General features: G+C 47.7%; 1 protein-coding gene across 2 annotated transcripts in view; it reads left to right on the plus strand.

Annotated features, from left to right (window-relative positions):
* Positions 1 to 27561, plus strand: part of SMARCB1 (SWI/SNF related, matrix associated, actin dependent regulator of chromatin, subfamily b, member 1) — a 36093-nt gene that overhangs the window by 5351 nt on the left and 3181 nt on the right. For both annotated transcript variants that reach the window (XM_055322213.1, XM_055322214.1), the window contains exons 3-7: positions 561 to 690; positions 4829 to 4966; positions 7008 to 7135; positions 16964 to 17130; positions 21954 to 22144. In XM_055322213.1, the coding sequence (XP_055178188.1) occupies positions 561 to 690; positions 4829 to 4966; positions 7008 to 7135; positions 16964 to 17130; positions 21954 to 22144 (754 nt within the window). The remainder of the gene's footprint in view (positions 1 to 560; positions 691 to 4828; positions 4967 to 7007; positions 7136 to 16963; positions 17131 to 21953; positions 22145 to 27561) is intronic.

Consider the following 27561-nt stretch of genomic DNA (forward strand, 5'->3'; position numbering starts at 1 on the left):
AAGAGCTGTGGGTCGAGTTGCCTAGAATCTGTCCTGCCTCCCAGACAGCACGCGTTGACTGGCACGGGGCCGGGAATTGATGTTTGGTGTGAAGCAGCTCTTTCTAACTCTCTGGGCTCTTGTTTTAAAAGAAAAGTATCTTTCATCTCTCATTCCATCTCTCCACTTTGCTTCGTGTCGTGGATTGCAGTGGTGTCAGACCTCTTCCCACTGGTGATAATACTCTGGAGCTTCCCTTCCCCCCTTCCACCCTCCCACGCCCCCACCCCAAGAGGACCCATTGGCTGTGTTGCGCTGGAGCTGCTGCTGCCCTGTGTACTTCCTCTGTGCTGTGGCACAAATTAGTGCAAGTAAATCCTATGGGGGCATTTACTCAGTAGGACCATTAAAGCACTCAGTCCAGATTGCCCTTTTGGAAGAGGCCAGCATTTAGCAGTAGTAAGGTTGACACCTGCTTTTCCCTCCTCGTGCATGTGAGGACCTCGATGTGCTGCATCTACTGGCTGCTGCTCCTCGCTGCCCCGCCAGCAGGGTGACTGCAGTGGGGTCTCTGGTTACAGATCATGGATACACAACCCTGGCCACCAGCGTGACGCTGTTAAAAGCTTCGGAGGTGGAAGAGATTCTGGACGGCAATGACGAGAAGTACAAGGCGGTGTCCATCAGCACAGAGCCCCCCACCTACCTCAGGTGATGCACCCCTGGCTAGGGTATTCTCTCGGGATGACACCCACAGATACTTTTCTCATATTCTAGAACTGATTGCAGTTAAATTTTAAGTACTTTTAAAGATTTATTTATTTGAGAGAAAGTGCATATGTGCATGTGAGTGCGCACACACACACACCCAAGGCTTGGGCGGGCAGAGGGAAAGAGGAGAGAGTCTTTTTTAAGCAGACTCCCTGCTGAGCGTGGAACGGATGCTGGGTTCAATCTCACAACTGACTGTCAAGACTTGAGCTGAAACCAAGAGTCAGAAGCTCAACTGACCGCACCACCCAAGTACTCCTGAAACAAAATGCTTTTAAACACTTCACCCAAAAAAAAAAAAATTAAAAAAAAAATAAATAAATAAATAAAAAAAAATAAACACTTCACCCACTGTGCTTACAAATCGTCTTAGCCAGGTTTCCAAGTATCTTTTGTATCTTTGGCATTTCTAAGAAACATAAGCCAAGTCTTGGATTCTGGAAAGTCATTAGGAATGCTTTGAAAATGGGACTGATCTGTTGGAAAAATGAGTGGCCCAGATAAATTCACAAAAGAAATGAGTAGTAGGTTTTAAGATTTATTTTGTTTTTTAGAGAGACAGAGTGCATGAGTGTGCAAGCGGGGGTGGAGGGGTGGAGGGCGAGGAAGAGAGAATCTCAAGCAGGGAGTGCGAGGACTTGACCCCATGACCCTGAGATCTTGACCCAAGCCAAAACCAAGAGTTGGATGCTCAAAACACCCAGGTGCCCATGGAACAACAGATTTTAACGTATAAGCTTAGAATCTTTGAAAGAGTATTTACAGTATTACTTAGGTAAGTAGTTGGAAGGTGGTTACATAATAGAGTCTGTTCATTCATGTTTATTTTTTAATTTTTTGTCTGGTCTTTTTTTTTTTTAATCTTTCATTTTCATAGGTAGTTTTATTTGGTTTTTATTCATTCAGATTTATAAGAGAAACCTGGATACCCCAGTAGCTAAATAGGTAAAGAGTGGGCCACCCTGGAAGCACAAGGAATAAACAAATAGAGGAAATGACGTTTGTCCTGTGTAAATGTTTTGAATTCAAAGTAAAATAAATAAATGACTAGCAACATAAAGAATCGAGGAAGGTACAATAGCGCTGGCACACTCAGGCACCATGTAGAGGCTTTGTCTAAGGCCATGGTGACGACACCAAACCTGTTTTCGTTCTCTGGCCCATTTTTGTTCTCTGGCCGATTAATTTCATTCCTGGGAATGGGTCCCAGACAAATAATTTAAAAGAACAGCACCACCAACAGAAACCATTATATGCACCGAGAGGCACCTGGTAGCGTTGTAGTAACGGACAATATGGAGCCACTTGAGCGTCCAGCCTTAGGGAGAGGCTGAGTGAGAGAATGTGCAGCCAGCTGAGTAGACCAGGGTATTACAGACTAGGATATGGGTCAGGACAGACTGTGTATGCCTTAGAATCAGATAGACTGGGATATAGGTTAACTGTTTAGGTCATAGTTAAGTAGACTCTGTGGCAACCCGAAACATGGTTCCCATGAGTGACACATGCAGGATACCTATGTTAGCCTCTCCACCCTCAAGGACACGTGCATTTAGAAGCACACAACCCCCAGGAGCACTGAGGAGGGGGGAAGGAGCGGTTATTGTTTTGAGTGATGTGGTTATGGAAAAATCATTTCTTTCCAGATTTTCTTTCAACTTTACTATTGCGTTATTTTTATAATCCTCCCCGCACCCCCACCTAAAGGTGACACACATCCCACTTGGCCAGTGTTGCAGATGTGTGCTCTGCAGATTCCTTTTCCCCTGAGGGATGTGGTAAGAACATAAGGATGGGTAGACTTCCCTAGGGAAGTGGCAGAAGGAAATTATGTACATATGGCTGGGGCTTTCAAGTCAGCACATGTCAGCCAGAAGCCTCTTATGGGGCAGTAAACACTTCTTGATGATCATGTCATGAGGAACAGCTGAGGGAATAGAGGACTTAGGCCAGAGGTCAAAACTGCTGGGAAGGGGGGTGTCTGGGTGGCTCAGTCGCTTAGGCAGCAGACTCCTGATCTCAGCTCAGATCTTGATCTCCAGGTCGTGAGTTCAAGCCCTACCTTGAACTCCACAGAGCTGAGCGTAGCCTATTAAAAAAAAAAAAAAAAAAAAAAAAAAAAAAAAAACACTGCAGGGATGGGAGTAGAGGTTTGAGAGAAGCTGCCTTCATCGGGCTCTGTGCTCAGGAAGTGCCTTCCCACTGCCCAGGCAGCTCCACGGGAGGCCTGGCACCTCTCCTCATCGCTGGAGAGGTTGGGCAGAGGCTGGATGTCCCTTTTTGGGCAGACCTACTTGTAGCAGAAGAAAGGTTGAATTACATGACCCAGATTCTCGGCCTCAGTGTATGGCTTACTCGCTGTGTCTGTGACATCGCTTGCGAGCTCCTGGAGATAGCTACTTGACAGAAGGGCTTGGCAGAGCAGCCCGGGCCTGGGAATGAACGAGATTGCTAACTGAGATAAGGACTTTTCAGGCAAGGGAGAGCCAGAGTGCCAGCTCAGGGAGGCTCAGGAAAGAGGTGATGGTCTCGGCCTGTGGTTTCCAAATACATGCGCAGCTGCATCAGTGTTGCCCAGGGGAGTTGTCAAGAACCTGCATTCCTGGGTCCTCCTCAGAGATGGAAGTACCTAGATGTGAGTGGGGCTCAGAGACTTCCTGCCAGAAACTTTGTACTCTTAAGTGAGTCTGTGTAGCCAGGATTTGAAACCACAGGCCCAGATGGACTTGTCTTGCTGTTTCAGCTCTAAGCCCTGCCCAAATTAGTTCCACATTCCTCCTTTTCCCAGGCCTCTGGTACATATGGTAAGGCTGGTCATTAGACCAGAGTAAGATAGGATGGGAGAGACTTGGTAGGGTCCCAGCCGAGTTTGGTACTGTACATCTCTCCCTGCCCACACCCTTAGTTAAGGAGTGTTCTGGAACTGCAGCATCGGAGGCGCAAGTGGCCCCAGCTTTAGAAGAGTCAAAGGGCCTGGGGCCTGGCAGGTCATGGCCACTGCTCCTGCCTACCATCCCCTGGAAAGGGCTGCCAGCCATGTCTCCCCACCCCTCCTCTGAGGACACTGAGGGGAGGGAAATTGAGCAGTTGCTGGTATGTTCTCTCAACGGCAGCACTCAGTTATTGAAGGTGCAGGTGTTGGGGATATAAAAGTGAATGACACACAGTGGTTGCCCTCACGTTGCTCAGACTTAACTAGGGTAGGTGGCCCGAAGATGATAAGTGATGCACAGAGCGTAGTGGGAACCTGAGCATTTGTCTTTCAAACCCGGCCCTGGATCCTTGGTTTAAAATAGCCTTTTGGTGTTTTCCTAGTAGTGAAAGCAACCTGTCATTTGCAGAGAAGAGTGAACCCTTTATGGTATGTGAGTTAATTGAATTACTTCGAGCCTCACTTTCCAGAAAGTTTTTACTGACACAGTTTCTCATCAGCTGTACTGCTCTGGAAACCTGGAAGCCAGAAGTATTTCCTCGTCCATCTCAAGCTGGCCTGTGTATCTAAAAGAGTAATCTGATCTTTCTCTCCCTTCTTCAAATCCCCCAGCCACCGGCCGAGTGCAGTCAGTTCTTGAGGAACATGCTAGCCGCCACAGTGGGAACCCTCTCCATGTCCCGCCTCTCCAGCCCCAGCCCTGCCTCCTCACTCTTGCCACCTGTACACTTCCTGAAATGCCCTTCCCATTCCAGCTCTTCCCCTACTCCCGCCCCCATTGAGCCCCAACCCAGGACTTAAGGCTCCACTCCATGGTTTGCTCCCCTGGGAAGTCTCCTCACTCGCATTCTTCACAGAAAGGGTAGGGCTTCCATGGAGTCATGCCTAGCACATTCCGTGTTATACTGGGACTCATGCACTCCTGTGACTGCGGCCCCTCTGCACCCTTCCCGTAAGCCAGGTGCCTCTGAATGGATGCCATGGGAGCCTGAGGAGTACACGTGCAGAATCTGGGGTGCTGGGGGGTCACCACGGAGCACTGGAGCCTGCCAGGGGTGCAGTGGGTGTCCACAGACCGTGACTTGGAATTTGATGGCCAGTATTGGGCTCCGAGACTGAGCAGGGACATTTCTCGCATCTCCCCAGGGAACAGAAAGCCAAGAGGAACAGCCAGTGGGTGCCCACCCTGCCCAACAGCTCCCACCATCTGGATGCTGTGCCCTGCTCCACGACCATCAACAGGAACCGCATGGGCCGGGACAAGAAGAGAACCTTCCCTCTGTGGTGAGCGTGCCTCACACTCTGCTGATGCTGCCTTAGTTTTAGCGTCTTCCCTGCCTTGACTTTATGTTCCCCCAAACACTATGCTGCCTTCTCGAGACTGTTCCCTGTCGGTTTTGGGGACAGCCAGTCTCTGGCTTTTGCTCCGGCTTGCTCCGGCTTGCTCTGCCTTGCTCTGCCTGCTTCAGCCTCGCTGCTCTTGCCTGTTTCCCCAACGCCTCCAGGTTCTCACAGTTCTGGGGGCAGGAGTTCAGTGCAGCAAAATCAAGGTGTCAGCTGGACCCTGCTCCCTCTGGAGGCTTGGGGGGGAAGGCTCTTCCTGCCTCTTCTGGCCTCTGGTGGCTGCCAGCATTCCCTGGCTTGTGGCTGCATCACCAGTTTGTGCTTCATTGGGTCACAGGGCCACTTCCTCTATGTGTAATATTGCCCTGACTTCTCCCAAAAGGACACTTGTGATGTGATTTAGGGCTACTTGCATAACCTTCTCCTCTTAAGATCCTTAATTATATTTGCAGAGTCCCCCCACCACCACCACTGCTACCACCATATAATGGTCACAGGTTCCAGGGATTAGGACTAAATTTCTTTTGGGGGGCATTTTCAAGTTCACCCCCACTTTTATCTCTGCAGCCCACCCTCACCTCTACACACTGTCCTCAGGTATCTGTCACACACTGCTTGCCAACTTGTTGAGTCTAGGACACGGTCATCCCTCCTTCCCGCCCTCAGGCCAAAACCCCAGAACTCTTCTCCTGCCGCCGAGCTAGTCTCAGCACACTCCTGCCTTCTTAGCCTTCCAAGTGTCCGGAATTGGGCCGCCTTTGGCCAGCTCCCCCTCAGGTGTGGGCTCCCTCGCCCAGGGCAGGTGGCACCACACCTGGATGCAGGTCTTCCAGGTACCCCATCATGTGTCTGCCAGGCCTGGAGTCCTCATAGTGGCCGCCCCCGTCTGGTTTCCTCTCTTACCACCTTCACCCTGCGTCAGGCACATGAACCTCCTCACTGCCTTCAGAGCAACCCAGAAGCTTCTGTAGTTCCCTCGGCCGAGAGCTCATTCCTTGCCAACACCTGCACGGCTGACCCCTTCTCTCTCTTCCTTCCCTTTCTCCCTTTCCTTCCCATCAGTGTTTGAATGTCACCTCTCAGAGCTGCCTCCCGCTCTTTAGAATGGCCACTCCTGTCTCTGTCTCCTGTCGCTTTCCCTGTCATGTTTCCCAGAGCACTGCTGTCTGGCATACAGTGTGTTTTCCTCATTTGTTTGTCATCTCTGCCACCCCCCCACACCCCCCCACCCCCGCCGAGCAATTCTCAGCCTTCTGTATTCCGCAGACACCCTTAGGTTCCCAGTGCCCTCCTGCATCCCCCTGCCCCCCCTCACCACCCCAGCCTCTTTCCTCTGTGTCTTCCTGAAATACAGATATGACTGCATAACTGCCTTGCTCTGGGTTCTCCTGGAGCTCCCTCGGGTAGAGGCTGGATTCCATAGCCTGAGATGGAGAAGCATGGGTACTTGGACACGTGTAGCTTCTCTGTGTCCCCGACAGTGCTCCTTCCCTCCTCCCAACCTGCATCCCACCCTCAGTGCTCTGGCTCTTGCTCCCCAACAGCTCCTCACCGCTCCTGCCCCTTGGATTTCGTTAAGTATTTCCTCTTCTGAAAATACTCTTCCAAAAAAAAAAAAAAAAAAAAGAAAAGAAAGAAAATACCCTTCCTTACCTACAGTTTTCTGTGAAAGTTCTACCTGCTTTGGGGCTTAAATCTTGCTTCCTCTGGGGTATGTCTAGGTCATACCCCACTGCCCAAGGCCGCAGCTCCCTCTCCTTCCCTGAGTGTCCTTGAAGCCTGGAACTCTGCTCCTGTGGCTGCAGGACCCCTGCTTGCCTGGTCTCCCCACTGGCTCAGCCCTTAGTTAACAAGTCACCATAAGAAGTGGGTTTCTCCCTCTGGCCGAGTTCGCAGTGACAGTAGTGCAAAGAGGGAGGGAGGCCCTGACCGTGGAGACCCACGGCACCCCTTGCTGACTTCGCTGCCACTTCACTTCCAGCTTTGATGACCACGACCCAGCTGTGATCCATGAAAATGCGTCCCAGCCTGAGGTGCTGGTCCCCATCCGGCTGGACATGGAGATCGATGGCCAGAAGCTGCGAGATGCCTTTACATGGAACATGAATGGTATGTGGGAGATTGGGGTCTGCACAGCCCAGGCCCAGCTGAAGTGTGAACAGTCCTTTTTCTTGCCTCCTGCCTGTTGGGATCCTGGACTATGAACACGACATTCAGAGCTTTGTGGCATAGATTGGGAGGGTGTGGACTCTGGGTTCAGATCCTGCTTCTGCCCCCATTTCCTGTGGGTTGGGCATGTGAGCCTCAGATTCCTTCCTCTCCTAGCGAGCTTGGGCAGGTCAGGGGCCAGTCAGGATGCAGCCTCTCTATCCACAGAGCTCACGATGACTTTGCTGCTACTCATTCAGATCAGCCGCATGGCCCTCTACCCACCTTGCATTAGCTCTGTCCAACCCTCTAATCTGTCATGATGCCGTGTGTGCACGTGTCATACCTCTCTCATCCCAGTGAGGTCTACCCTTCCTTTGTCTGTTCTTCCTTTTCCCATTCTCACTCTGTAAGTCCTGGGTCAGATGCCTGCTCTTCCCTGGTTCCCAGACCCTGAGCATGACTTCATGCTCAAGAGAGCATACTCTTCATGAGCAAGAGAAAGTGTAGGAGACATTTTCTTTTTTTCTTTTTTTTCTAGATTTTGTCTATTTGTGAGAGACACAGAGAGAGGCAGAGACACAGGCAGAGGGAGAAGCAGGCTCCGTGCAGGGAGCCCAATGTGGGACTCAATCCCAGGTCTCCAGGATCACACACTGGGCTGAAGGTGGCACTAAACCGCTGGGCCACCTGGGCTGCCCAGGAGACATTTTCCAGAGCGTTTTGTCCTTATCCCATTCAGGAAGGAGGATTGCATATGTGTTTATTTTTTCTTTAATGTTTTCCTGAATCAGACTTTTTAAAACAGATTATTTATATTCAGACCAAAACCAAAGAACAGCAATGAAAAAGCCCCAGTGAGTATAATTTTTAAATGAAGTTGAGAATCCCCAGAATCTCACCGTTCCTAATAATAGTTTCCCTGCCAGTCATTTGGCACGTGCAGATATTTAACAGAGTTGTAATTATAGTGCAAGTATAATTTTATTTTTCTTCACTTATAAGTATCCTCCTGGTTTCTTTGGTCTTCATAATTGGCACACAATTTTCTGTTGAGTTGTAGTGCCTTCTTTTGCTAAAATTCCTTCTGCTATTAGACATTTCCATGGCGGAGAATATAATCGCTTACAACTTTTTTCTCCCAAAGGGGATTTCCTCAAGGAGGAACGTGTGTAGTTGTTGATATGTGGTTGCCTTGAGCTTTCTAGAGGGATTAGGCTGTTTCCTTTGGTCATCTCCTGGCACTTGATATGCCAGGCATGAGTCCAAGGGCCTCTGCCTGGCTCTGGGAACAAGGCCTGAGAGCTGGGTGCATGTCCTCCAGGGCCCACAGATTAGCTGGCGAGAGAGGATGTTGCCAAGGGGAGACGTGGTGAGGGGTTCTGGGATATTGTAATGAGTGTAGACAGAGCAGGTGTGGTGCATTGGTGATACTCCAACATGAGGACAGGACAGCTGATGAGTGCCAGACCATGGCCAATGCTACACATCCCCTGTTAACACCGTTCCCTTCTTATCTCAGCTGGCCTATGTTATAGTTGCTAATTCATCTCTCTCCCCATTTCAACCCTTTGAGGTCAACGAGCTTGTTTTTTATTGCTGCTTTTCTTACAACATTTAGCATAGAACCTGGCCATAGGCCATGGCATAGGAACTTAGCCATTCAAATTGACCCTGTCTTGTATTATCATGTTATTTTTCTTTCAATAACATATAGAAGGCTCAGACTATTTATTTATACTCCCACCCTATTCCAGAAGGGATAAGGCATCTTATACGAGAACACTTCGTACAAAAGAATAAAGCAAATGCAAAAGATGTCGTTAGGAAAAATTAGATGAAATGGAAAATGAAAGGAGAAGAACAAAATGAAGCCCGTTCTCTGGTTCATACACACAGTTCAGTAGGTGTACGTTGCGAGGGGAGGCCATAACGCTCAGCCCTTTAGAACCAAGCAGAGAGAGACAGGATGATCGTTCTACAGTTACCAGTGTGGTCAAGGTGAACAACTGCTTGTGGCTCAGAAGGGACAGAATCACACATAGTACTTGAATCCAAAAGAACCTATAACCCCCGCCCGGACCTCAGGAAGAGGACACTGTATAATGCATTGGAGATGTGGATCTGTCCAGGAAGACCCGGGAATTCTCCCGTGAGTTTGCAGGTTATTCCTCAAAGGAGTCCTCTTGTAACACACCATATCCCCCATTAAGTATAATTTGGTACAAACTTTTTGGTGTATTTGGTACAAAATAATTTTGTTCTGTGAACTCTTCCTCAGCCTAGTGGTATTTATATTTAGCATGTCTAAGAGCTATAGTTCTTAACTGGCAATTAGTAAGCCATGCATGGTAGTTAAAATCGCATGTTCAAAACCACTGTTTTTGTGTGTGTGTGTGTGTGTGTGTGTGTGTGTGTGTGTGTGTGTGGTCATACGTAATTTACTTTGAAATTTCAAGTAACCTTAAAGGTAAGTGTGAGACTCTATCACAAAGGGACTGAAAAATGTTGAGCAGCATGAATGAACTACATGTCCTTCAGAACCGGGACATTCTTCATAACCAGGATTTGTCTCCCAACAGGCTTTTGGTAGGTATCTGTTAACAATGAGTTCAAGGTTATCTTTTCTTAGGACATGCAAGAGAGCTTACGTGAGTTGCTGGTGAAATATGCCATCATCTGTCTCGATAGCCAGCCTCCTTGGGATATGTTAAAATCTTCCAAAAAGGATGAGCTGCTGAACAAGAACACGTAGTTGGCCCCACCAAGGGATCAGGGAATCCCAAGGCAGGGCCACAAGCTGCCTCAGGAAAAGGTGTGGTATTTGCTCCTGCACACAGACCAGGGGTGATTGGGACCCTGCAGGGCATGGCTACCAGAAGCAGTTTCTAGAGATTTGTTTTTGTTTTTTAGACATTTTATTTTATTTTATTTTTTTAAGATTTTATTTATTTATTCATGAGAGACACACAAAGAGAGGCAGAGACATAGGCAGAGGGAGAAACAGGCTCCCCGCAGGCAGATACTCAACCGCTGCACCACCCAGGTGTCCCGGTTTCTAGAGATTTGTGTCTACATGTTCACTTTGGATACTTAACCTCAAATGATAAATTCAAGAAGCTAAGTGGATCCCAGCAATATAAACCCAAAGAAATCCATGCTGAGACTCATCATATTTAAACTTCTGAAAACTAAACACAAAGAAAAGATCTTGAGAGCTGAGGAAAATAACAGCTGACTTAGAGGGAAAAACCTGGAATGACAAAAGATTTCTCATCCGAAACTATGGAGGCTAGAGGAAATGGCGCATGGTGTTTCAGGCACTGAAAGAAAAGGACTACCAGTCTTGAATTGGACACCCAGTAAAGATATCCTTCAGGAATGAAGGGGAGGGATGCCTGGGTGACTCAGCAGTTGAGCGTCTGTCTTTGGTTCAGGTCATGGTCCCGGGGTCCTGGGATCGAGTCCCACATCAGGCTCCCTGCTTGGAGCCTGCTTCTCCCTCTGTCTGTGTCTCTGATTCTCTCTGTGTGTCTCTCGTGAATAAATAAATGAAATCTTAAAAAAAAAAAAAAAAAAAAAGGAATGAAGGGGAAATCCTCAGATGGAGGAATACTATCACCTATAGACCTAACTTAAAAGAAGGGAGATGATAGGGCACCTGGGTGGCTCAGTCCGTTAAGCCTCTGTCTTTGGCTCAGATCATGATCCCAGGGTCCTGGGATTGAGCCCCCTATCCCCATCCAGTTTCATCTCCCTCTGCCCCTCCCCTGCTTGTGCTCTTGCTTACTTGTTCACTCTCTCTCAAATAAAAAGTCTTTAAAAAAAAGGAGGGAGATGATAAAAGAAAAAAGGAACATCAGGAAGGAAGAAAATATAACTGAAGATATGGGTAAATAAAATAAGCTTGCTTTATCCTCTTGAGTTTTCTAAATTATGTTCGACAGTTGAGGCAAACATGATAATGCTGTCCAATGTGGTTCTAAATGTATGTAGAGGAAATATCTTAAGACACTTGTATTATTAAAAAAAAGAAAGATACTTGTATTATAAATGAGGGAGTGTAAAGAAACATGATGTAAAATTTCTATACTTCACTTGAGTTAGTAAAAATGAAACTGGTAGACTGATTAAATTATATATATATGATATTACACGTAGAAGGGCTTAAAAATTCTATGCGAAAAGATATACTCAAAATGGAATCCTAAAAAATGTTTAAATAACCCACAGGAAGGTAAGAAAAGAAAACAAAAAAACGTAGCAGATGTAAGCCTTAATATGTCAGTAATTACCCGTTTAAAAAAACAGAGATTCACAGAGTACATTTTTTAACGCTTTATTTATATTTTTAAGATTTCATTTATTTATTCCTGAGAGATACAGAGAGAGAGGCAGAGACATAGGCAGAGGGAAAGCAGGCTCCCCACAGGGAACCTGATGGGGGACTCGATCTCAGAACTCCAGGATCACACCCTGAGCCAAAGGCAGACGCTCAACTACTGAGCCACCCAGGCATCCCTAACACTTTATTTTTAAAAGTAACCTCTACACCCAACATGGGGCTTCAACTCATAACCTGGAGATTAAGAATCGCATGCTCCACCACCTGGGGCAGCCAGACACCCCTGGCAGAGTGCATGATCCAATGATACATTATCTACAAGAAACTTACTTCAAATATAATGATATAGGTGGGTTGGACATAAAGTCATAGAAAAAAATAAATCATGCAGGCATTAATCAGAGGAAAGCAGCATTAGGGCAGCCCAGTGGCTTGGTGGTTTAGCGCTGCCTTCAGCCTAGGGCGTGATCCTGGAGACACGGGATCGAGTCCCGTGTCGGGCTCCCTGCATGGAGCCTGCTTCTCCCTCTGCCTGTGTCTCTGCCTCTCTCTCTCTCTCTCTCTCTCTGTGTCTTTCATGAATAAATAAATAAAATCTTAAAAAAAAAAAAAAAAGAAATGGTAGCATTAGTATCAGATAAAGCTGATTTAAGAGCAAAGCAAATTACCACAGGTAGAGAGTTAAATACAGTAGTTCCCCCTTCTCCACAAGGAATATATTCCAAGACCCCCAGTGAATGCATGAAACTGCAGATAGTGCCAAATTCTATATATACTATGTTTTTTCTTATACATGCCTACTTATGGTAAGGTTTAGTTTATGAACTAGGTACAGTTAAAGGTTAACAATAATAGGACAATTATAACAATGCTGTAATAAAAGTTGTATGAACGTGGTCTCAAAATATCTTAGTGTATCATATTCACCCTTTTTCTTGTGAGATGATAAAATGCCTACTTCATGAGATCAAGTGAAGTGAATGTCATAGGCACTGTGATGTAGGATTAGCCTACTGTTAATCTTCTGATGATACATCAGAAGGAAGATCATTTGCTTCCAGATCAAAGTTGGCTACAGGTAACAGACTGGAGAAAGCAAAGCCACAGATAAGCCACAGATTGCAGGTACTACAATGATAAAAGGGTCAGTCTACCAAAAAGACCTAGCAATCCTAAATATGTATCCACCAAACAACAGAGCTGGAAAACATGTGAAGCAAAAACTGATAGAACTGAAAGGAGAAACAGACAAATTCACAGTTATATTGGAGTCTTTGACATCTCTCTGTCTCAACTGATAGAACAACTAGACAGAAAATGAGCAAGGTGAAAGAAACCCATCAACACCATAAGCCAACAGAATCTAATCGTCATGTATAGAACACTGTCTATTACAACAAAATGCATATTCTCTTTAACTTCATAAGGGACATACAACCCATAAACCATGTCATGGGTTATAAAACAAATTAAAAAGAAATTTAAACAAGTTTAAAAGAATTGAAATTGTACATTATGTGTTCTTCAACCAGAATGGACTCAAATACTTGTAAACTAAACAACACGTTTCTAATTAATTCATGGTTCAAAAAGGAAATCTAAAGGGAAATAATAAATACATGGACCTGAGTGAAAATATCACATACCAAAATTTGTAGTATATGGTTAAAGTAGTACTGACAGGGTAATTTGTAGTATCAATATTTACAGAAGAAAAGTAGAGAAGTCTCAGATCTATAATCTAAACTCCCACCTCAAGAATTGAGAAAAAGAAAAGCTAAATAAAACCACAGCAAGCAGGAGGTAGGGCATAGTAGAGCAGGAATCAATGGAATTGAAATGGAAAACAATGGAGAAAATTAATGAAATACATATATGATATTTTGAAAAGCTCAGTAAAATTGACAAACCTCACAAAACTGACAACAAAAGATGAAAACAAATTATCAAAATCAGGAATGAAATGGGCTATCACTACAGATGCTACACATATCAAAAGGAGCACCACAAAAACTCTACACACATAAATTGGACAATTTAGACAAAATGGGGTGAATCCTTGTAAAACGTGAGCTACCACAATTCACTCAGTATCAGATAATTTGATTTGTCTTATAACTGTTAAAAAATATGACTCATAGTTTAAAAACTCCCCAAAAGGAAATTTCCAGGAACAGATGGTGACTGAAGAATTTTACCAAATATTTAAAGAATTAACATCAATTCTCTGCCATCTCGTCCCAGAAAATAGAAGAAGGAACACTTCTCAATGCATTTTACTTTTTTTACCCCAATGCATTTTACAAAGCTAGTATTATCTTTATATCAAAACTAAAGACAGTACAGAAAAAGGAAATGATAGGCCAATATAATGGACGTGTTAATCTTTTTTAAAAAATAGGTTTCATGCTCAGCATGAAGCCCAATGCAGGGCTTGAATTCACAACCTCAAGATCAGGAACTGAGCTAAGATCACTTAACTGACTGAGGCACCCAGGCACCTAGACACAAATCCTTAATAAAACACTAGGAAACAGAATGTAGATAAAAAGAATTATACACCATGACCCAAGTAGTGTTTGTTATTCCTGGGTTGCAAATCTAGTGAAATATTTGAAAATCAATCAACATAATCCACCATATTAACAGACTAAAGAAAAAACAGGTGATATCAATTGATGCAGAAAAAACAACAAAACACTCATTCTTGATTAAAAACGTTAAGAAAAATGGGATTAGAGGGGAACTACTTCAATTTAATAAAGAACATTACAAAATATCCTATAGCTAACATATTTTTGTTTGTTTGTTTTTGTTTTGTTTTGTTTTGCTAACATATTTAATGGTGAGAGACTGAATACTTTCTGGCTGTGATCAGGAACAAAGCAAAGATGTCTGCTCTCATCACTCTTGTTCTTAGCCAGTGCAAGTAGGCCCAGAAAATTAAATAAAAAACATACAGATCAGAAAGAAAGAAATTAAACTGTCCCTGTTTGGGGGTACTGGAGTGGCTCAGTCAGTTGAGTGGTGAACTCTCAATTTTGGCTTGGTTCATGATTGGGATTGAGCCCTGCATTGGGGTCCATACTCACTGGAGATTATCTACCTGTGCCCCTCCCCCTGCTTGCTCACACTCTCTCCCTCTCTCTTTCAAGTCTTTAAAAAGTAAGGGACACCTGGGTGGCTCAGTGGTTGAGCACCTCCCTTTGGCCCAGGGCGTGATCCTGGAGTCCCGCATCAGGCTCCCTGCATGGAGCCTGCTTCTCTCTCTGTGTCTCTGCCTCTCTGTGTGTGTATCTCATGAATAAATAAATAAAATCTTAAAAAAAAAATAAGTAATTGTCCCTATTTGTAGATGACATGATTGCCTACATAGAAAATCCCAAGAGATCTACAAAAAACCCTGCTAATACTAATGATTGAGTTTAGCATGGTCACAGGATTATAAGATAAACATGCAAAAATCAATTGTATTTCTGTGTACTATTGATGAACAACAATACATTACCATTTACATTCACTCAATTTAAAAAGGAATACTTTGGGATTACCTGGGCAATACTTTGGGATTACCTGGGCACTTGGTTGAGCAACCAACTCCTGGTTTTGGCTCGGGTCATGATTTCGATTGTGGGAACGGGCTCCACATTCAGCGCACAGTCTGCTTGCGATTCTGTCTCCCCCTCCCTCTGCCCCACATAACTACCTACATGCTCTCTGTCTCTCTAAAAATAAACCTTTAAAAAAATCAAGAGAGAGAGAGAGAGAAACACTTTGGTGTAAAGTGTGTACAGGGTTTGTATGCCAAAAACAAAAACTACAAATCACCAATAAAAGTAATTAAAGATCTAAATAAATGGGCAGACATACCATGTTCATGGATTAGACTACCCAAGATGTCAGTTCTTTAAATTGTTGTGTAAGTTGAATGCAATTCCTATGAGAATTTCAGCAAGACTTTTTGTATATGTAGACAAAATTATCTAGAATTTATATGGAAGGTAAAGGAACTAGAATAGCTAAAGCAGTTTTGGAAAGGAAGAATAGGGATGCCTGGGTGGCTCAGCAATTAAGCACCTACCTTCAGCTCAGGGCATGATCCTGGAGTCCCGGGATCAAGTCCCACGTCGGGCTCCTTGCATGGAGCCTGCTTCTCCTTCCACCTATCCTCTGCCTCTCTGTGTGTGTGTGTCTCTCGTGAATAAATAAAATTTTTAAAAACCTTTAACCATTTTTTTAAAAAAAAGATTTTATTTATTCATGAGAGACACACAGAGAGGCAGAGAGAGAGGCAGGCTCCATGCAGGGAGCCTGATGTGGGACTCGATCCTGGGACTCCACAACCACGCCCAGGACCAAAGGCAGGTACTAAACTGCTGAGCCATTCAGGGATCCCCCTAAAAAATCTTTAAAAGAATAAAGTAGGAGGAATCAATCTCCCGATTCTCATCTCAGTATATAGCTACAGTAATCAAGATTGCATATTAATTTAGTTACCTCAAACTAAAGTTTAATGTAAGAAAATGTGCACATTGTATTTATAGGGTACTTTGGCTTCATGCTACAATCTCCAAAATTAACTACGCTTGCTTGCTATAAGTTACTGATCATAGGCTGACTGAGTGTTCTGGGTCTGTTCTGATGGTATTGTTAGAATGGCTGGGCTCTACCCCTTCTGGGCTGGTGGAGGAATAGTAGGGTCAGTTGTTGAGCACATGTGGTTCTTGATGATGGAATCATGCCATGTACCAATAAGGGGATGCATCCTTGACTTTCTTGTTGGTGGCTCATCCCAGAAGTGGTGCATGGTCATTAAAGTTTGGATTACAGCAACAGGGCAGAACAGAGAGAAAACATCTGACCACTTGGGACCTTGCTGTAATCTGGCCAGTTGTAGATGGCTTCTACAAGTTTATACCTGGTATGGCTACATTTCTAGGATCCAGGGTCCATGTATACCTGCTTATCTGTCACCTTGTTATGTGCATGTACTGCCGAGAGAGTAAGAAACTGAGGGAACCATAAAAAGCCAGAAGCAGCCTAATGTGTCGGAGGGATTTCTCTATTGGGAAGGAAGTGGTGGATGACTGTGTGCCTGTGGGTCACTGACCCCAAAGTGACTTATTTTGCTCAGGCTTCTGTAACAGTATCAGACTGGGTGGCTTGAACAACGATTTCTTTCCTCTCAGTTCCGGACTCTAGAAGTCCCAGATCAAGGTATCAAAGGATTATGTGTGGAATGAGGGCCAGAAGGAGGCGGTGCTTGTCCTGTGCTTCCTCCCATCCCCATGTCTGGGAGGGTCACCTCAATTGTCATAACTTTATCCTCAACATTGTCGGGAAGGTCTAGTATAGAAGGAAGGGGATGGGGCGGCTAGGGCCAAACATGATAAAGTTAGGTCCTGCAATCAGCTGGTAATTGTTGCCCTTTCTCCTGATTTCAGAGAAGCTGATGACTCCTGAGATGTTTTCAGAAATCCTCTGTGATGATCTGGATTTGAACCCGCTGACATTTGTCCCAGCCATCGCGTCTGCCATCAGACAGCAGATAGAGTCCTACCCCACGGACAGCATCCTGGAGGACCAGTCAGACCAACGTGTCATTATTAAGGTAGGCAGCTCTTCACCCTCCTCCAGGGCCTTCCAGTCCTGGACAGACAGGTCATAGTATGCTGAGGGTATACTGAGGCCTTGGCCAAAGCCTGGCTTTGGGGTTTGTGCTGTGGGGTTAGACTTCTGGAAAGCTGTCTTAAAGGCAGTATGTGGCTGTTCACCCCAGGGAGGGTTGTAGGTTGATTTTTCTGAGTAAGAGATGTATTCTGGATGTATTCAGGTGTTGAGGGGAGCACAGGTGCTACAGAGGAATGAAGCCAGCTGCCAGGCAGAGCAGGGAAGCCCACAGGGATCTGAACAGCAGTGCCACGTTCTTCCTGTGGACTTGCGGGGCCAACCACACTTCACACTGTCTAGTAACCTGCCCCAACTCTGGGCGAAGCTGCTGCCTTAGCCATTGTCTTACAGATAAAGAGGTTGCCACATGGAGAGATCACATCACCTGCCCCAGAATGCCCAGCTGATAAGTGATAGTGCTGAGATTTGGGCCCAGGCCTGCCTGCTACAGAGCCTGCTTAGTGTGATGTGTTACCTCATTGTGGCTTTGATTTGCATTTCCATTAATTAGTGACACTGAATATCTGTCATGTGCCTTCTGGTCAGTTGTAGATCTTGAGAAATGTGTGTTCAAGTTGTTTGCCTTTTTTTAAATCAGGTTTTTTGTTCTTTTGTTGTTGAGTTTTACAAGTTCTTTATATATTGTGGATATCAATACCTTATCAGATATGTGATTTGCAAATATTTTGTCCCATTCCGTAGGTTGCCTTTTTACTCTTGATAGTGTCCTTTGATGCATAAAATGTTTTATTTTGATGAAGTCTAAGTTGTCTTTTCATTTGTTCCCTGTGCCCTTGGTCTCATACTTAAGAAATCTCTGCTAAATAAAATGTCATGAAACATTTTTCTGTTTTCTTTTAATAGCTTTATAGTTTTCAGGATTCGATTCCAGGACCCTGGGATCACGACCTGAGCCAAAGGCTCAACCACCGAGCCACCCAGGCGTCCCCAGTTTTCTAGTATTTTGTTAAAGATTTTTACATCGATGTTTATAAGGAATATTGATTGGCCTGTAGTTTTTCCTTTCTGGTAGTATATGGCTTTGTTATATGGGCAACAAGTTATGAAGCGTTCTCTCCTCTTCAGTTTTTTGGCAGAATTTGAAAAGGATTGCTGCTAATTCTTTCAGTGTTCGGTAGAATATACCAGGGAAGCCATCGGATCCAGGGTTTTTCTTTGTGAGGAAGTTTTTGTTTACTCATTCAGTGTCCTTACTTGTTAAATTTTTTATTTTATTATTATTATTTTTTAAAGATTTTATTTATTTATTTTTATATATATTTTTTTTACGATTTTATTTATTTATTCATGAGAGAGAGAGAGAGAGAGAGAGAGAGAGGGAGAGAGAGGCAGAGACACAGGCAGAGGGAGAAGCAGGCTCCATGCAGGGAGCCCAACATGGGACTCGATCCTGGATCTCCAGGATCATGCCCTGGGCTGAAGGCAGCGCTAAACCGCTGAGCCACCCAGGCTGCCCTTATTATTATTTCTTTTAACGTGGATCTTGAACTTGCGACCCAAGATCAAGAGTTGCATGCTCTCTATGGGATGCCTGGGTGGCTCAGTGGTTGAACCTCTACCTTTGGCTCAGGGTATGATCCTGAGTTCTAGGACCGAGTCCCAATTCAGGTCCCCTGCATGGAGCCTGCTTCTCCCTCTGCCTGTGTCTCTCTCTCTCTGTGTGTGTCTCCCATGAATAAATAAATAAAATCTTAAAAAAAAAAAAAAAGTTGCATGCTCTCCTGACTGAGCCAGCCAGGTGCCCCAGTGGTTATTTCTTTTGAGAGAATCTGTTTTTCTTAACCCATTTTAGTTTCATATTCTGGCCAACCAGCAGACAAAGGGTATGACTGAGAAAGAAGGGGAACTTCATAGGAAAGAAAGGGGGCAGTGGGACCCTCACCTGCATTCTCATGTGTAGCCTCTCACCTCTGAAGGATTGCCCGAGGACTCGGTTCTGTGCCTTGTCTTTGTCCTGTAACTGCGGCCTCATGGATCAGCTGCCCCCAACAACATGCTTCCAAATGGGTGGGCTTGGCCACGACCAGGGTCCTGCTGAGTCTGACCAGCTGGCTTCCTGATACTTTTTTCAGAATTTTTGTTTGTTTGTTTTAAGTCCTGATAGGGCTTGTGGGAAGCTGTATAGAAAGTTAGCAGGCAGTTGAAAATCTGCCAGGATTTGCACCATCTCTCTTGACCAGAGGCTTTGTTGGCAACCTTTGTGAGGCCCTTTCAGGCCCTACAATCCTGCCTGTCATTCCCACCCTCGAGGTGCGTTTCCTGCCTGGCTCTAACGCAAGGGCTCCATGGCACTAAGGCTGGACACGGCCCAGAGAAACTCTGCTACTGTGTTTATCAGGTCAGAGCCCTCATGGGCTTATGGCCGCGGGGACAGTGCGCACCTTGTAGGCACTGGAAACTGAAGGTCACACCAAGGTTTGGGTCAAGGGAACTCAAGGAGAGCTGGGTCCTTCCTTGAGGATATTCTTTGTTCTCTGGCTCCTGGTACATAGTGGAGGACAGGGATCTTTGCTGTGGTGGCACCTGAGGAGTGTCTTCATAAAGTGGTGCCTTAGCATGGAATAGCCACTTAAAACAGATTTTTTGGGGGGGACTCTGGGACTATAGCCCAGACCTGGCCGCCTTTACCAGGGCACTTAGCACTGGTTGGCTGTGTTTCGTTTCAGGGGTTTGGGGGGCTCAGTGCTTCTCACAAGTCAAGCGATCAGGCTCTTCACAGCTGGCCGGGCCCTGCCTGTGCAGGTGTATGTGGTGATAAGGGGTGGTGGTTGGGGAGGGGGTGGAGTCTGGCCCCAGTGCAGTACACCCCCTCAGGGGTCCTGGCCCTGCCCCATCTCTGGGCCCACTCAGAGTCCAGCTCCTCAGCGCCCCCCGAATCCCCACTGCTTCTTGGCTCCCTCCAGCAGAGGTCTCAGTGGCAGCCAGTGTCTCTTCTCTGCTCAGAACACTCCACAGACCTCCCAGATCCCTTTGTGGAAATTGGAGCCCTTAGGAAAGCCTCAGGCCTAACTCTGCCCAGGACCCTTCTCTCTAAGGAGCTGCAAGTCCTGCTGTCTGACCATTTTGTTCTTCCTAAAATGCTGTCTCCCTGAGGAGGCAATCTTGGGCCTCCTGGCTAACATGGCCTCCTGTGTGCTTTCCAGCTGTCCCCTCATTTTCCCTTTAGGCCCTGGCCACATAGGCCATGTACCTCCCATTCACATATTTGACATGCTTGGGTGTCTCTCCCCCAACTGGAATGTCAACCCACGAAGATGGCTTTTTTTTTTTTTTACGAAGATGGCTTTTTTTTTTTTAATTTATTCATGATAGTCAGCGAGAGAGAGAGAGAGAGAGAGAGGCAGAGACACAGGCAGAGGGAGAAGCAGGCTCCATGCACCAGGAGCCCGACGTGGGATTCAATCCCGGGTCTCCAGGATCACGCCCTGGGCCAAAGGCAGGCGCTAAACCGCTGCGCCCCCCAGGGATCCCCCGAAGATGACTTTTTGTTGGAGAGACTCACATTGCGTTCCCTGTGCCTCTCTTGATAGGCCCACACTCTGTATTTTTTAATAGATGCAAGCATTTTTGACCCAATTAATGGCAGGGGACAGACAGCCCAGGCCACATGGCGCCGCCTGGTGGCGGAGAGGACTGCTGCTCTTGTACCTGGGGCAGGGCTTGCTGGGGCTGGCTGTGAACAACTACGCTTGTCGGTCCTGTTGGGTCCCGTTTGATGTTTTTCTGTGGGCTGCCTGCTGCTTGACGTCTCCTTGGTCCCAGCATGCCCTCAGGGCTCATGGGCCTTGGTTTCCTGCAAGAAGGGGCAGCTCTTCCGTTCTGCAAACTGTCATTGGTCACCCAGTGTAAGCAGAACACGGAAGTGGGAAAAGACAGGGGCCTCATTTACAGCGAGTGAAAAGTGGTGTGTAGGGTCCAGAGGTTCAGAGCTTCATGAACGGGGACAGGGAGTGAGATCCCACGCTTCCTGAAGGTAGCGGGAAGGACCCACCCTGCATGGAGTGGGCCCTGAGCAGTGGCCACCTTGAGCGTTGTCTTCAAAACCTGAGCACACAGCGATAGTAGGTGAAAGGGCCGGTGCACTGTGGCCTGTTCACTTGGGGAGCAGTGAGGGGTGGTCCCAGGCATGTAGCCATTGGCGGAGCCTCGTGGACACAGTGCCCGGTGAACAGAGCCAGACAGACCCTGGAGTGTCCTTCCTGTGTGACTCATTGACGCCCAGTTGCAGAGCAGTCCTGCTCATCTGCTGGATGAGGAGCAAAAATGGTGGTTCTGAATGCAGGTGTCATGGGGAGCTCCTGGGGTGCAGGTTATGTTCCATTGTGGTCTGGGTGCTGCACAGGCAAGGCCTGGACTGGCTGCAGGTTGCCCTTCAGCAGAATGTCTGCTGGGAGTGTGGTAGGAGGGCCGACCGTGGGCCTCTGCTGCCCACCCAGGCTTCACCTGCACCCTTGTGGGCTATTCACGTGGGGCGATCACACCTACTAGTAAGATGGGTGAATGTGCCAGGTCTTAAGCCAGAGCCCGTTGTGGCAATCCCAGCAGGCGTTGGTGTCATCTGTTGTTCTGGACGGGGACCTGTGGCCAGAAGGACGAGGGGTAGCCCCGGTCTCAGCTAGTGAGTGGTGGGCAGGGTCCAGGCTGGCCTGGCGGCTCCCCGCTAGACAGTCTCGCCTCCTGGAGGCCTCCGAGGTTGGCATGGTTCTGTCCCTTCTCACTTGTGTTCTTCGGTTCTTGCCCCAGTTGAACATCCACGTGGGCAACATTTCACTCGTGGACCAGTTTGAGTGGGACATGTCAGAGAAAGAGAACTCACCCGAGAAATTCGCCCTGAAGCTGTGCTCAGAGCTGGGGCTGGGTGGGGAGTTCGTCACCACCATTGCATACAGCATCCGGGGACAGCTGAGCTGGCATCAGAAGACCTACGCCTTCAGGTAGGAGACCAGCTGAGCCCCTCCCTCGTTCTTCTCTAATCCCGTTTTGGGGAAAAGACAGCTCCCTGTGCGTGGTGATGCCTTTGGTCTCTCTGGAGCCTCGGCCAGCTCAGCGGCCCTTTGTGGGCTCACTCCTCCCACCTCGTGTATCTCCGTAGCAGGGCTCCCCATCCTCATCATGGTATGGGGGTGGGGTGATGTATCTGCCTTCTCCGCACCCAACAGCCCCCTCCCCCTGCCACCAGGGCCACATGCTGCTGCCAGCAGCCCCTCCACGGTATTCCTGCCCCACTGCCTCTGCACTCTTGCCTCTGTCAGGGATGGGTCACCCACCCCAGGATTTGTCATCTGACAGACTTGCCTTCTGTCTCAAACAAGGGCTGCTCCAAACAGCCCACTCCAGCTCGTGAGAATCAGGGGATCTCCAGCACTTTCTTTTATGATTCTGTTTTGCAATCAGTAAGTCAGAGACTAGTTGAGCACCTATGTTGGCTGGACCCTGTACTGGCAGCCATGGAAGATAAAGAGCCACATCCAGGCTGCCTGTGAAGGTGGAAGTAGAAGCAGAACATTCCAGTCCAGGATCCTGTGTGCTGGGGTGGGGGAGGACCATGGGACAGGGGCTTCTGGAGAAGCAGACGTGCCTTTCCCGTTGATGGTGGCCCCAGAGTGCGCAGTGTGGGCCTGGTGGGAGGTGGGAGTTGGCAAGTGTTAACTAGTAGTAGAGCTTGCCCGCCTCAGGACTGTTCCCCCATAACCAGCCCTGTTCCCTGAGCTCCTCTTCCACTTGGGAAAGTGTAGTCTGGGGGTGGTGCTGAGTATCCCTGCATCAAAACAGGATGTTAGGATTTATGCTGCTCATCAAACTGTCATCGTCTACATTTGGCGATCATTACTCAGGGACCACAGCTTAAAATGGCACATACGGAGCAAGTACGAAGGTCTTTTTGGAAAGATAGGACAGATGATGGAGCTCGTGAGTATGTTTGTGTCTCAGCTGATTTTCCCAGAAATCCCAGGAGACTGCTTTCTTACTGCTTCCTGTAAATCTGAGCAAGAGAGAAGGAATGACCATACACTTTCAGGGCTTGAGATCATGGCCCTGGGAAACCACTGAGCTCTGTGGGGGTCCAAGCACTGCCTGTGCTCCCGACATCCGGCTAAGACAGCACATGTGTCACCTCGTGTAACCCCTCAGCTGCCCTACCGACCAGGTGGTCCTGCTTCCCAGAGTCCAGGCCTTGGGAGGAAGCATCAGTGAGCCACCGTGTGGTGGTGTCTGGCTCTCATGAAATCCTGCTTGAGGTTGGCTGTGTGTGTCCAGGCATGCTAAGCTTGAGCCAATGGGCCCGAAGACCAGTCTGGGGTGATCTTGCTTCCTGGAGTATGCCCTGAGGTCCTGGGAGGTGGTGATGTGGTACAGGTCATGAGAGTGACATCGACCCCAGATACCTCATCCCCCAGATGCCTGATTGAGTCAGAATCCATGTTCTGATTGGCAGATGCTGGGGGTGGGGGTGGGGGTGGGGGAGGGTTATGCAACTCAAAGCAGCAGGACCCGTAGGATGTAGGCACATGGGGCAGCATCCCTCCTGCTCTGATCCGGGGGTGATCTGAGCCATCCTAAAGCATTTGTCAAGCTTCAGGGTGTCAGCAGTGTGCCAGACAGCTCCAGAGCAGGTCCCTGTCAGGAGTGCCTGGTGGTAGCAGGTCCTGACTTCCAGATGATCCCCCACCCCCACCCCTGTCTCAGAAGCCACTCAGTCATTCCATTTGGGAGGACGGGGGCGTCACAGAGCTCTGTTCACTGCAGTCCGGAGTGCTGAGCGCCCAGGTGTCACATCCTCAGGATGGCAGGAAGGGCCGCTTACTGGGGATGGGGATAAGCACACATCCCCTCCCCAGCAGCCCAGGCCCGCCAGGCAGGAGGGACACAGCCAGCCTGGGATCAGAGAGGCAACTCCAGCGCCTCCTTTTTGCATCAGGACGGCTACCTGTGTTTTCCCAGCTGACCAGGCCTCATCAGCTCCTTACACTAGGCGCGGCCTGTTGTGTGTACTGTGTGTGGTCTGAGCAACCAGATGCACTAGAGAGAACTTGCAAGACAGGGAGGGGAGCTTAGGGTCAGAGGCTGGCTTGTTACACGCTTCTTCGTCCAGGGAACAGAACTGTGGACTTCTAAGGCAAGCAAGGGAGGGGATTGCAGCTTGACCCTGCCCCACATTATCGCCACCGCACCACGCCATCCCAGGAGCTCAGACCGCTCTTGACTCTCCCCAGGGAGACCAGTGTCAGCCCTTCTCTCTGGGCCACTCCCCGGGGGAAGTTGAGTGAGCTGCACGTGCCCAGGGCCAGGGGCCACTGGTCTGTGGAGGGCGGGACCAGGAGCCGCCGCCTGGTCTCTGCTGCACAACAGCTTGGCAACTGCTAAGTCACATGACTCCTTAAAGGGGGCTTTAAATCCTGGGCCTCCATCATCCCATGTTGTAAATGCATGTGATATAATTATATGTAAATTGTGAATTCCCACAAGCTGGTCCTGTCTGTCTCCCCAAAGACCAAGCTAGCATCTTGGACCGAGGACCAAACCAGTGCCATCGTCGGCGATGGTGGCATTGAGTTGTGTCCACAGTGGAGCAAGGCGAGCTGCTAGTCACAGGATATGTGTGAGCAGAGGCAAAACGCCCACAAACAAGTCAGGAGAGGCAGGGCAGAGAAGAGGCTGCTTCCCTTCAGCTGTGGGACTGGCAAGACTGATGTGGACAAGCGTGAGGAGGGGCCCTGGCATGTGGCAAATAGATTAAAGGCCTTAAGCTCCTAGAGGAGAGCTGAACCAGGACGACATAGAGATGTCCAGGGGCCAGCAGGATGGAGCAAAGACAGTGAGTTGTAGGAGGGGGACAGGGTTCCACCACGGGAAGGGCTGGGCTGAGCATAGCTTGTGAGGGTGTCAGACATTCACCCTGCGAGCTGCTACCTTGAGAGTTACATCAGTAGAGTTACTGGCACCTCCTCTAGGCCAGCTCTGTGCCTGTGGCTGGGGACAGAGAAAAAACTGTACCCTGTCTAGGAGAGGAGACTTGTGTGCGGCTGCCAAAGGTTATCAGAGGCTGCAGCATGGGGTGAGGTAGCCAGGCAGGCTGGGAGGAAGCTGGAGACAGGCAAAGGGTCAGGGAATCTGGCCACTGGGCCTGATGGGGGACAGAAAGGTAGTGTGCCTGGCACAGATCAGTGTGGGGAGACACCGGAGTCATTTTGGACTTGCTGACTGTGAGCCACAGAGGTTACTCCTGGAACTCTGTCCACCTGACTAGAGCAGGGCTTGCTTGCCTGCTTGTCCTTTTTTATAACAGCTTCCTTGAGGTGTGATGTGCATTTGGTACGGCCCTCTGACCTAGCGCCAGCTATTCGGTGCTTTATAGGATCTGCAGAGGCACAGCCCTCACGGTTTGAGAGCATTTCCATCATCCCAAAGGAAGCTTCTCCCCCTTTACCAGCCATCGCCCTGCCCCCACGGCTCTCAGCCCTGGGCAACTACTGATCTGCTTTCCATCGAGTTGCCTGTTCTGGGTACTCAGTATAAATAGAAATCATAGAGCACATGGTCTTTTGTGGCTGGCTCCTTAGTGTCACGTCTCCCTGTGGGAGCCTGTATCTGAGTTTCATTCCTTTTTGTGGCTGAGGAATATTCCATCATACAGTTGGACCATATTTTATTTACCCAGCCAGCAGGTGATGGACAGTTGCGTTGTCACTTTTTGGCTGTTAACAGTAGTGCTGTGAGCATTCATGTACAAGTCTCTGTTTGAACACCTGTTTTCAATGCTTTGGTTAGATACCTAGGAGTGGAGTTGCTGGGTCACGTGGTAGCTATGTTTAGCATTTGGAGGGACTGCCCGACTGCTTTCCAAAGGAGCCACACTATTTTACTTCCTGCCAGCAGAGCCAGGCTTCTGGTCCCTCTGCATTCTTGCCAGCATTTGTTATCTGACTTCTTGATTCTAGCCATCCTAGAGGAGGGAGGAGTGGGATCTTGTGGTTGTGATTTGCTTCTCCCTGGTGACTAATGACATTGAGCATCTTGGGTGCCATTGGGCACCTGTCCATCACCTTTGGAAAAATGGCTACTCAGGTCCCCTGTTTTTTATTTGGGTCACTTGTATTTTTATTATTGAGTTGTATTTAATTATTGAGTTGTAAGCGTTCTTTATATATTCTAGATACAAGCTCCATATCAGAGATGTGATTTGCAAATATTTCCTCCTACTTTGCAGGTTGTCTTTGCACTTTCATGACAGTGTCCTTTGAAACACAAAAATTTTATTTTTGTATTTTTAAGTTTTTTTTAAAGTAATCTCTATACCCCACGTGGGGCTTGAACCTACAACCACAAGATCAAGAGTCTCACACTTCATCAGCTGAGCCAGGTACCCCTGAAGCACAAAAGTTTTAACATAGTCTGGTTTTTGTTGCTCGCACTTTTTTTTTTTTAAGATTTTATTTTTAATTTCAACACCAAACGTGGGGCCCAAATTCACAACCCCGAGATCAAGCTCCACCAACTGAGCCAGCCAGGCGCCCCTACCTATGCTCTAAAAAGCATTACAAAATGTGATACCCACGTGCTCGCTTCGGCAGCACATATACTAAAATTAATGTGATACCCACAAAACCACTGCCTGATCCAGCAGGTCATCTTGTCCTAATGCTATTTGTTGGAAAGATTGGTCTTTCCCGTGGTGTGGACTTTGGCACCACGGACAAGTCAGTTGACCATAAAGAGGATGATGTTAGGTTTTGTCTCCCCCTTCTCTCTGTTGAGTGGCCATGGACAAGTCATTTTCCTCAAAGGCTCTGTCTTCCTCGTCTGTGGAGTGGGCATAGTTGTGCTGCTTGACAGGCATTTTGTATCACGTGAGGGCATAAAAGTGAGGTCACACAGAGAGAAGTCTACAAGCTGCTACAAGCTGCACCACAGACACTCTCTCACCTCAGCCACAGCCTCCCCTGCCTGGGCTCTGCGTCCCCACCTGGACTCTGCAGGGGGGTAGGAGTATCTGGGATCCCATGTAGCCTTGAAGCCATGATGCACAATCTCCTCAGATGAGTGGGAGGCAAGGTGGCTCCCCCGCCTCTGTGTTTGTCCCAAACCCGAAGCAGGCCTGCTGGCTCCAGGCCCATTCTTACAGGGTTGGATAGAGCAGTTCTTATTTTAGAACAAACCCACTGGAGTGGAATCTTCCCAGAGCCAAAGGGAGGTAAACAAAGGGGCCTCCAGGACCTACTCACGAGCTTTTGTTTAAATTAAGAGGAAAACATGTTTTGTTCCCTTCCGCGTGGGCTTGGCGCCTTTCATGTCTGTCCTCCCGAGGAAGGCGGCTGGGAGCCCTTGAGGTGAGGGATGATGTTTGGGTCTG

Source organism: Nyctereutes procyonoides, unplaced genomic scaffold (genome assembly GCF_905146905.1).
Source record: "Nyctereutes procyonoides isolate TBG_1078 unplaced genomic scaffold, NYPRO_anot_genome, whole genome shotgun sequence".
NCBI lineage: Eukaryota > Metazoa > Chordata > Mammalia > Carnivora > Canidae > Nyctereutes > Nyctereutes procyonoides.